The following is a 12,033-nucleotide window of genomic DNA, read 5'->3' on the forward strand; positions in this document are numbered from 1 at the left end:
AGGTTTTTTGGTCACCAAAAAAAAAACAATTCAGACTCTGACGTATTCTTGGTACCAGAGATATGGACCAGTCCAGAGACTGAACCCTTCCGGTCCATGCTGACAGAATGTTGTTTTGCAAGGGTCTGGCATGAAATTGAGCATAGGTAATTGCCTCAAATGCAGACACCATCTTCCCCAATAGCTTCATGCAAAGACGTACAGAAGGATATCTCAGCCTTACTAGGGACCTAACTAGATCCTTCAGGTCTGTGACCTCTCTTGTTGGCAAGAATACCTTTGCCTGTACTGTGTCCACAAGAAAACCCAGATATTCCAGACCCTGGACCGGCTGTCTTTGCCAAGTTCAGCATCCAACCCAGACATTCTAGGAACTGTACTGTCTGGAGGACATTTCAGCTTAGAGCCGAAGCTAGGATCTTTGTAAACACTCTTGGAGCCGTGGCTAACCCGAAGGGCAGGGCCACAAACTGAAAATGACGATTTTCTACTGCAAACCGTAGAAACCCTTGATGAGCCTGGAATATAGGCACGTAAGGGTATGCATCCTTGATGTCTATGGATGCTAGAAATTCCTCTCCCTGCAGGGAGGCTATGACTGAACAAATTGACTCCATACGGAAATTACGAATGTTCAGAAACTGGTTTAGACTTTTGAGATCCAGAATAGGTCCCACATCCCCGTTTGGTTTGGGAATTATGAACAGGTTTGAGTGAAAACCCCTGAACCTCTTGTTCTTTGGAACCTCCGTTATCACTATTTGAGCCCTCAGCTGGTCCAACGCCAGAAAGAGAGATCTTCTTTTTAGAGGATCTGTCGGTATACTTGACTTTACAAACCGAGGATGCGGGAACACCCGAAATTCCAGTTTGTACCCGTGAGATGGCGAAGATAACCCAGTTGTCTTGGATTGTTTCGACCCAAACCTTTGAGAACCGAAGCAGCCTTCCCCCCACCCAAGTGGGTGGGGCCGCCCCTTCACAGAGTAGGCTTAGAGGAAGTCTTGGCTGATCTCTGGGCCAAGGGCTTTTTCTGTCCCTGCCCTGAAGGCTTGGTCTCTGACCCAAATGGCTGAGGCCTTCGTCACCGTCTGGAATTAGAAGCACTGGTAGTATGAGTGCTGGGGATCTTAAAAGAGGGATGTTTGCTCTTCCTTTTTACAGGTAGCAATGTACTCTTCCCCCTGAGATCTTTTGGATCCACAGTGGGTATATTCCATTTCTTAGTAAACTTTTCCTTCATAGGACACAATAGAGACAACCTTTTAGGAGGAACGAAAATCCTATCAGGATGATCTCAATCATTATACACTTTTTGCTCCAAGAGCAGATGTATGGGAAATATCCGAGGACTATGAGGAGGGAGCAATGAGCCTAGAGAGGAAAAAGAGACTTCAGCCGTCTCTAAGGGAGGAAATTTGTATCCAGACCGGACCATTTCAGTAAGAGGCTGAACTAACAATCTCTGGGTTTGAGAGGCTGATAAAGACTCCTCTGACCCTAACTCCCCAGAAGTGGAAACCTCAGCTTGACCTTCCATAGGGTCATCATCAGCTACTTCTTTCACATCCTCTGCCCAATCCTGAGGGGGTGGCTCAGGTGAGGGGGATCTATCACCTTTCCTCCTTGAGATGCTGCAAAGATGCCAACAATCTTACCCTCAAGCCTGGCTAATGCCGATACCAAATCGTCCTTAGTGACGTAGGTTGCAGAAGAGGGACCTGGAGTAGCTACTATGCCTGACAACCGTAATGGCTCAAATTGGCTAGTCCCCTCTGGCTCTTCAGAGGGTAGTAGACACAGCTAGGACCTTCAAGGCCTGACAGTGGCATCACAGTGCCCCTTCCAACTGTGCCCCACAAGCCCTTTTTCGGGCAGACATTGCTTTATAGCAAGACAAACTTGAGGTACTAACTTCAGTGTACTCAAGGCTTGTACCAAGCTTATACAGCTTATCACACACACAGCACTGATTATCCCAAGATACAGGATCTGTTTGTGCCATTAACATACACCCAACATACACCCACAGTGACTCACACAACCTAGCTGCTGCTGCTCTGTGTCCCCTTCAGCCTTTGACAGAGGCTAGCACGTTGGAAACAGTTCCTTATAAACCATGCCTATTTTATGCTGTATTGTGCATGCGCAGTGTGCTACGTGATGTCCATGTGCACGCCAATTGCATTCAAACACGCCCTCAATGTGGCATACGCCTGTTTTAAAAAGCGAAGATTCGGCTTCTACAGACACGCTATCGAGGGAGGAGACGAACACGCGGGTGCTTTTGCGCCAAGGTGAAAACAGCAACATGGGGTGAAAGCAGCTTAGGCTGAATTTTGTTTGTCACAGCTGATACCTTTCAGATGATCAGCCCAGGGTAAAAACAGTGTGTCAAACAATAGGCAAAGAAATAATGTTTAAACAAACTTTGCATCAATCCCACAACTGCACAAGCTCATATAATCACAATTGGCACATTTGGCACAGTTAATCCCTGAGAAAAGGCCAGAGCTTTTAACAAGATGTATTTGCATAGCTTAACATCCCTAGTCTCATGTAGAGACTCACATTGCACTCGTCTCAGTGCCTAAAATATTTACATTTGCTGCATGTGTAAATATTTTAAATTGGACTTACCAGTCCTGCCGCAGGATTCTGTTTGAAACAGGAATCCAATCTTCACTCATCGCGGTGAGCTAGCTGACCTTCAAGGACTGGGTCCCCTTGTTTTAGAGGGGCCACAGCCTTAAATCTGTAGAGCACCCTGCACGGAGCGCCTTTGGGGTTTGGTATTAACAAGGGTGGGGATCCCAAGGTCCAGCTCCTAAAAAGGACAACATTACAGGCAACTTCATAACTGCTTCTTAAAGCTCAGGTAACATCCTTTTAGTCTACTGACTTTTTTAGATCGATCTGATAGGTAACCCCTTAGATTCAGTGATCTTTGATCGGGGTATAATCTTTTTTCTTCTAAAGAAAATGTGGAGAGACTCTTCACCGTGACCATCACCTTTAGACACTGGCAAAAAAACTGACGTACTTCCTGTGTGAAAGTGGTTATATAGGGGGACGTCCTTTATGATTGGTTGCCAGTGTCCTTCACCTGTAGGTGGCTATATAACCCATATGGTATGATTTATGGCTCTGTGTCCCCTGATGTACAAAAAGAAAGTTAAACATAAAACAACTGGTTTAACCATAGAAGGAATAAAAAAATAAGGAGTTGGATAGGAACTTCAGTGTATAATAACTTTGTACTATTTATCAGGGATTAGAAGGAAGGTAACAGATGAAAGTCCGAACTTCGGAATCCCTGAGTAAATGAATCCTGAGAAAGAGTGAATATTCCTATATAATTCTATTATGTTGCCTTGGCATAGTAATTCATTCAGAGGGGATTTTCCTGGTTAGGGTATAGGAGTTTACCCATGACTTGTGTGCCATTGCTGAGGAATTTTTCCAGGTATGCTTTTACCTGGGAGGGTTTCATTATTATTGGGCAGAAGTTTCCATGAGCGTAGAATTTTCAAACCTTGTTCTAAGGAAGAAATGTAGTATGAGGTGCCATTGTAATCCACTAGTATCTTTGCTGGAAATCCCCACCTATAAATTATACTGTAGTTCCTGAGGATTTTTGTGATGGAATTCAGATTTTTGCGAGCTAGAATTGTAGCTTGTGATAGGTCAGAGTATAGAATGATTCCCGCATAGCGGTCTGGCAGAGGTGAGTGTCGGCGGCCATACTGCATTAGTTGATCTTTTACATTTTAGTAATGTATTCTGCTAATTACATCTCTCTGAAGTTTTTCAGGGATGTGAGTGGGTTTAGGGAGTCTTTGCACTCTATCGATTTCCAACTCATGCTTTGCAATTGTGGGTAAAAACTCTGAGATCATTCCTTTTCAGAAATGGCTTTAATTCAAGCGGTTTCACGTTTTCAGGGATGCCCCTAAACTGCACGTTATTCTTCTGGATCTATCTTCTATGTCCGCTACTTTCATTCTAAGTTGTTTGACCTCTTCCTCTAATTCAAAGTGAGAATCAACTAGCTAATTATGTGCTTCAGTAAAATCGCACATTTTATTCTCAACATAATCTACTCTGTCTTCTATTGCATCTATTTCCATTTTGGATTTATGCATGAAATTGATCATATCTTGCTGTAAAGCACCTCTTAATGACATTATCATATCTTTGATTGTGGAATCCAGAATAGGCTGCCCTAAAGTGGGTATATCATTCAGTTTGTCATCATAAGGGTTATTTTCAAGTATACAATTGTAATCATTTACAGGATGATTTACATTACCCTCAGTAGAAGATATTCTTCTCCTTTGTTTCACTGGGCTTATAACTTCAGCTTGGCTGGGAGTTTCTTTTGAAATCTGCATCTCACTGTGATTCTCCTCATCTCCTCCTGTGTTAGCTGCAATGGGCACTGTGTTGGGCTGTGAGGAGGAGCCAGCTCCATCTTGGATCTTGTGTCTCGCAGCAGGACTATTAAAATCCCCCAGTTTCCTAGGAGGCTCCCTGGATTTCCGTTTCCCGGTCATAGTATTCGGGTCCCTACCACTGAGGGCTCAGAGCTTTTGTAGTTGGGCTGGATGTCGCGCAGGGGATTTTGTTGTATCAGAGCTCAGTCAGCAAGCTTCCAATAGTTTAAAATAATGCAACAACATCCACACAAGTAGGACACCCAATGTAAGAGGTGGATTATTCTTCTAAAGCAAATACACTTTTGCAAACTGGTACTGGCTAGTATTCTAGTGTTTCTCTTTTCCCTCAGTTTTTCTACCATAGCTAATGTGACCCAACGTTGATGGAGAGGGGCAGGGGAGGGTCAAACAAGGATGCTTTACATCCTCCATATCAGCCAATTATTTCATTGGTCATTAAGATGCTGGCAGCTAGAAGGTTGTAATGGTTCATAATGAAATCCTGTGGTTTTATGTAATTAAAAGGCATGCTTCATCCACACGCCAGCCTGTATACAATTTTTGGGCAATCTCTAGGCATTTTGTCAAGGCACCCCTGAAGAAACCTCAAGAAGGCACCCCATGGTGCCTGGGCACCCTGGTTGAAAAAGGCTGCTATAGACCAACAGTTTTAGATGTACAGTTATTCCAGGGAATGAACTATTTGGCTCTGTATCTTCAATTGAGGAATATTTTCTCTTTTTTTTAGAATATTTAATGAATGAAAAATGTGAATACCTTCTGTTCTAAGAAAGTTGTACTGTGCTATGCAGTCATATTCATGACAATAAAGTGATTCTAAAGCCTAAACATTTTTTACCTTAATGCATTCCTTAGTAAAAAGCAGGGTATGGGATTCGGGGTTTTTGTAGAATCATACTTACCTAGGTGGATGCAGCATTGGTCCGATGCTGCATCTGTCGCCCGCCGGCTCTAACACTGAGAACTGAGTGCTGAAACACCGCCAATCGCTCAGTTCTCACAGCTCCCTGAGCAGAAAGCTGGTGACTGTCCATCAGCAGCTCTCTGTTCGGCCCCCCCCTACGCTCACTAAAGCATTGGGCTGTGGAGGGGGTGGAAGCGACCGACTTAGGCTCTCAATGGCTTGCTGAGAGGCTGAGCCAGGTGTTGGTCCAGGGATATGGTCGCGACCTTGCCCGAGCCACGACCAGCTCTGTGGTGCGGGCTTCAACCTGCTGTCAGCTGAAAACCGATCACAGGAGTGCAGAACCAACTGCACTCCTGTAATCCACAGGAGAAGTACAGCCAAACAAGTTTTAGCTGTTCTTCTTCTTTAAGGTAAAAAATTGTATCCCCTTATCCCTCCCCTTTTACTTACCTGCACCCTCATTCAATCCAGCGCTGTGCCTGTCTGCAACTCTTCTCTCTCCTCGCTTCTTGATCTCACTGGTTTTGCTGAGGCAGCGGGAGTCATTGGCATTCGCTGCTGTCAATCAAAGCCAGCAACGAGGGAGCAGGGGCAGGGGCAGGGGCGGGGCTGAGTCCCACTTTCTGTGTCAATAGAAGCAGACAGTGAGGCTCGGGAGGGAGCAGCTTTCTATGAGGGCACTCGCCAGAGGGGAGAAGCCAGGAGCACCGGCGGGGATCTGAGAAGAGGAGGTTCAGGGTTGCTCTGTGCAATTCCATTTCTTTTTGTTTTGTTTTTTGAAATATTCTAAGTTTTTCAACCCCTTTAAACAAATATTAATAATGTCGGGGAAAGAAAGGAAGACAGCATTTTTTTCTTATCTGAGTGTCATACATATAAACAACCGAGTAGGAAAAAATGTATTCTAGTGTTTGATACGATTTTGATTTCATAGTGACAAGCCTTCAGTGTATTATAGCAATATGGTCCTCTAAACAGTGATAACTTGACAGTACGTAAGCAAAAACAAAAATTGCAATGCCAACAACAGTAAATGCTTACAATACGGAGCCAACAAAAGGGCAATGGTTGTAATAGATGAGTGACAAACAGGCAATTATAATACATGGGCAACAAACAGGCAATAGTGAGAGCAGCAGACAGGTAATTGTGAGAATATGTGGGCAGGGACAGGGATCCATGAAATGCGTAGAGCTATAAGGATGCTATGAAATGTGTTAATCACTATGTGTTTTGTAATCATGTATTTCCATACGCCCTAATCATATATTCCCATCATAAATAATCATGTATAGGAATATCACATTTTTATGAGTTTATTACATATACTATGACAATCTAAAATGGATCAGCTCAATACATTCTCTTTTTTATTGGTAAAATATTATGTTCATAAACTGTGAATATTTAACTTGCTATCATGCAATAAAATTAATAATCATGTGTACTATTATATTTTTAAATAGTGTTGCGCTAGAGTCCACAACAGTGTCCTTATATACAGGGTGACTTATGAGTCTTTCACCACATGACTTAAAGGAGAACCAGCTGAACTGGACGCACTTTCAGAGGGTGTGGCCTCCTTCTTCAGGTCCACCCTCTGTAGAATGGGAAGCTCTTAAATAGGATCAAGTCGGCATTCAGGGAATTAACCCTTTGAACCCCGACTCCCTGGCTTTCACCATTTAAACAAGAGGGCATAATACAAGGAGCAACCTTCAATACCTATATCGCTGGCATTGACAGCAGGAGCCAATGGCTCCTGCTGCTGCTAAAAGCCAATTAGAAGTGAGAGTCCCTGGGGAAGCAAGCCTCTCGTGGACATCGCTGGATCGAGAGGGGGCATACTTAAGTATTGGGGTGAGGGGGCTGTTGCACGCAGAAGGTTTTTTTTTACCTTCATGTATAGAATGCATGAAGGTAAAAAAAACCTTATGCCTTTACAACCACTTTCATTTGTTTTATTTAGTGCTAATGGCTTTTATTGGGATTTTTTTTATGTTTTTGCATCTTGTTCTATTCATTGTTGTGATCTTGTGTTGTCTTTGTTGAGTGTGGTATGTGTTGCAATAATTTCCCTTTTGGATTAATAAAGTATTCTGAATCTGAATACAACTGTAAATGTTTAATGACTGTAATCACAAAATAAGGCGGCCCATAAACATATACTGAACAAAATTTTAAACGCAACACTTGTTTTTGCCCCCATTTTTTATGAGCTGAGCTCAAAGATCTAAGAAAACCGGGATTCATCCATGAAGAGAACACCTCTCCAAAGTGCCAGATGCCATTGAATGTGAGCATTTGCCCACTCAACTCGGTTACAATGACGAACTGCAGTCAGGTCGTGACCCCGATGAGGACCACAAGCATGCAGATGAGCTTCCCTGAAATGGTTTCTCACAGTTTGTGCAGAAATTCTTTGGTTATGCAAACCGATTGTTGCAGTAGCTGTCAGGGTGGCTGGTCTCGATCTTGGAGGTGAAGATGCTGGATGTGAAGGTCCTGGGCTGGTGTGGTTACACGTGGTCTGCGGTTGTGTGACTGGTTGGATGTACTGCCAAATTCTCTGAAACGCTTTTGGAGATGGCTTATGGTAGAGAAATGAACATTCAATTCACGGGCAACCACTCTGGTGGACATTCCTGCAGTCAGAATGCCAATTGCACGCTCCCTCAAACTTGCAACATCTGTGGAATTGTGCTGTGTGATAAAACTGCACATTTTAGAGTGGCCTTTCATTGTGGCCAGCCTCGGGCATACCTGTGCAATAATCATGCTGTCTAATCAGCATCTTGATATGCCACACGTGTGAGGTGGATGGATTATCTCAGCAAAGGAGAAGTGCTCACTAACACCGATTTGTGAACAATATTTGAGAGAAATAGGCCTTTTGTGTACATAAAAAAAGCCTTAGATCTTTGAGTTCAGCTGATGAAAATTGGGGGCAAAAACAAAAGTGTTGCATTTATAATTTTGTTCAGTGTAGATAATACTGACATAAGCCTTCCTTATATGAAATCATGCAATCCTTCTGTGTGATGGCTATCATTTGACAATTTGAATGTTTTATTTTTGCTTTCTGTTCTTGCCAACCTCTTGTGGTTTGCTGTTGTTAACTTTTGTGATGTCCATTTTAGAATGAAGATGAAGTAACAGATATTTGCAGCGCTAAAGCCACAGGAAAAGATAAAGAAATTCAAGCAATTTGCAAGCTACATGGCTTTACCGGAAGGCCAAGCTTAGAGCAGCAGCTGAAGGCTCTAGACATGGAATACCACCAGTTGAAAGAGCAAGGCCAGTCTAGCAGAGCAGACTACATCCAGAACCTTTATGCCTGGAGGTCCAAGCAGGCAGGCAAGGTGAGATCACACTACAGTAGGAGGCATGAAAGAATAGTTAAGAGGGCACCACCCCCACTCCAAGATCTGACACTAAACAAACCTTATAAAAGCCTTTTAAAAACTCTCAGTCTAATATAGACTTTTGGAACACATTCAAATCTTCCATATTTTAAAGCATTAAATACACAAATACAGTAAAACCTTGGTTTACGAGTAATGCAGTTTATGAGTATCGCGGTTTACAAGCGTTTTGAAACATGAGCAAAGTTTTTTAAAAGGTTGCCTTGATGCGCGAGCGCTGTCTTGATATATGAGCAATATTCAAACAGTAGTTTTAATGTTAAAAAAAAGAATTACCCTCACAATATTAAGGAGTCTGGTGCGATTCCAAAAACTAACCTGCACTTTGCGGCACCCTTACATATACCATTATGGCAAGGCTCCCAATCCACAGTTACATTTGTATAAAAAAAGAATTACAGTACACTCATAATGTTAAGGAGTCTAGTGCAATTCCAAAGCTGCTGGTGTATATGTACTGTACTGTACAATAAATTTGCTGGTGTACAGTATACATTTCTGTATGTGGCCAGAGTCCTGGAGCGCTGGTGGCTCCCAGCGCTTTTTGCAGAACATAAAGACACTCCCAGCTGCGTAGGCAGACATAACCGTTGTTCAGAGCATCTGGAAATTACATCAACAGTTCCTGAGTGTCTCAGAGTTCTGCAGGAAGTGCTGGGAGCAATCAGCGCCCCTGGACCTCTGGCCACATACAGAATATACAGAATACAGTCCTTTTCAGCCCCCTCTATCTTACTGGGGCCTGGGCTTTGGACAATACATCCAGATAGTCTCCATGGTCCAGTAAGTCCCCGGCAGTACCTTACTTGCTGGGGTATTCTCATGTTTGGGGCTTCAGTCTGGTTTCCTGGAACAGATTGCTTCCATTTCATCGGGAGTGATCCCACTGTGAGTTGGTTTCTTGAGTTGAACTTCACTTAGAAGTTAGGACCTTCAGTTCTAGGAAGGAGTCCTCCCTGTGATAGAACAACTGGCCTGGTCCTTACACTGGATGACTTATGAGAGTACTACTCTTAACTGCACTGTCTTCTTGAGAGTGCAATGGCATGTAGCTTTTCTCAATCACTGGTGTCTGCACCAAAGGGAAGAGGTTTGCACAACTGGGTGCAGACAGGCTGCAGGGCTTTTTGCTCCCCTCAAGTGTCAGCGGGCAGAACACACTGGTATCCAACTGAAAGTACCCCCTGCAGGGATAGAATACATCTGGAGGGCTTTGTGGAACTTTATTATTGGGTGATAGGTGTTCCTTTTGTGGTTGATCTGCAGCCTCTTGAAGAGGTTCCTACAGATACATTCCTGGGATCTGCACCTAATCATGTGGGTTTTCTTAGTAGTGTGACTTCCATGGCTGTTGATGCTTTGTTGAACTGGGATGGGCTAGGGGATTCTCACAACATGTTCTGTGCTCAAGGTTAGATTGGCCCTGCAGATTTCCTTCTGTCTGGTCCCAGAGACAACTATGGGTGTGAAAGTGGATAGGTTTTGCTAATCTTGCTGTTCTTCTGGTTTTTCCTCCAACCATTCTGGGGTTGCAGTATACCCTTTATCCCTGCCTACTCTTGTAGGGGTACCTCTTGTTCACCCTACCCCTTTTTTAATCAGGCTGACGTCATGGTTGGTACTCTTGAGGTCTCTACCAATCTAATGCATCACTTATCCTTATGTGATATTTTTAACCTAACCTTATGGATCTGTTTTTTTCTTTTTGGACTGTTGTCCTGGGATCCTGTCCTCTTATTTTTTTCTGTTGACCACGTAATGTTGCTCGTCTATTTCTTCATTATCAAGTACTGTAGGTATGTTACTTTCACAGCTTCTGCCTGGTTCAGACTCATTGTTTCTTCAGGTAGAGTCATTCTTCTTAGCCATGAATTCTTCTGTTCTGGTCTTGAGCATCAGGTTGATCCTCTGTGGTTCTCCCTTGCTCATTGGCAGCTCTCTGTTTTGCATAGGGCTTCACTTCATCTGCTTCAGATTTGAGTGTTGGGCCTTCAGGAAGTTCTGAGTTGTGAACAGTTCCCAATCCCTTCTAATAGGTCTGTCAGTAGTTGTTTCCCACTACCTTTGGGTGTCCCAGCTGTCCTTATTTCTTGTGACCCTCAATGAATGAAAAATAAAAAAAGATTTTTATACTTACCATAAAATCTTTTAATTGATGGAGACAGATTCATCCTACTATGTTTTTTGCTTTGCCCTTGGTACTGCTTTTCCAGAAAACTGAGGCATGATGGGTAGAGAAGAGGTTATATGTGAGATGGGTTACAGGTTTTTTTTGTTTTCCAGTGTCCTAACATTCTGTGGGTGACAGTATAGCCCAACTGTTTCTGAACTGATGTGCGCAAAAATTGTATTTTTCCAGTTTCCATAAAGAAGGGGAAGTGTTGAAACCATTTTCATGTTTTTATTCACCCTCTTTTGTCTTGGTGACCTTTGGAACCAAGACAGAAAGTAATAATAGGAAATGTAAATGTGTATAGCTCTTACTGGAACAGGAATAGAAGGGAAATCTTCAAATTGGGATGCCTGTTCAGATGGCCATTGTCAAAGATTCTAACAGACAGATTTCCCCTCACTTTGGAGAGATTTTCTCTTAGTTTCCACTTTGTCTCCAGAATGGAACCTAAGAGAATGCATCTTAAAGGGACAAGGACAGCAAACTGAGTGTTTTATATACTCCTTACTTCAAAACTAAAACTTAAATAAAGTAGACTAGGATTGAGGAAAATTATTTTGTAATTTCAGAAAAAATAAGGAAATTGCGGTGAAATGTCATCCTTTGAGTTAAATGCAGTGGAGTTAACCTGTAGGTGGTTGACAGTGCAATTGGCTTCAAATGGTTCCTGAAGGTTCCAGAAGTGCCTTTAGACTAACCTGGAACTGTTATTATGCCTCGCATTAGCCTCATTGTTTTACATTTTTTCTCCAAAAAAAACACAGATTGAACTGGATGGATTGGTATCTTTAATCAACCGTACCAACTATGTAACTACAGTATGTAATATAAAATGTTCACTGCAACAGTACTCAAAAAACATTCAAACACAATAAAACAGGGGACTAAATAACTACAAGGATTGTTAGAGAGGGGAATCAATCTTAGTCATTTAAAATAGGTGCACTCTATTTATTTACAATAAATATTTGGTGATTGTTCTAATTATGCCCCTAAATGAAATAACCAAAACTACCCTACCTAGCCAAACCTCAAAACCACCCCTAAAATGTGAAGAAATAACAGTAG

The 12,033-nt window shown here is 42.6% G+C and overlaps 1 protein-coding gene across 1 annotated transcript in view; it reads left to right on the top strand.

The window, feature by feature from the left end:
- Positions 1-12,033, top strand: part of LOC309549761 (uncharacterized protein) — a 146,957-nt gene that overhangs the window by 71,405 nt on the left and 63,519 nt on the right. The window contains exon 11 of the mRNA XM_082250271.1: positions 8,508-8,729. Within this exon, the coding sequence (XP_082106397.1) occupies positions 8,508-8,729 (222 nt within the window). The remainder of the gene's footprint in view (positions 1-8,507; positions 8,730-12,033) is intronic.

The sequence above is a fragment of the Pelophylax lessonae genome, assembly GCF_965119305.1.
Source record: "Pelophylax lessonae genome assembly, chromosome: 3".
Taxonomy (NCBI): domain Eukaryota; kingdom Metazoa; phylum Chordata; class Amphibia; order Anura; family Ranidae; genus Pelophylax; species Pelophylax lessonae.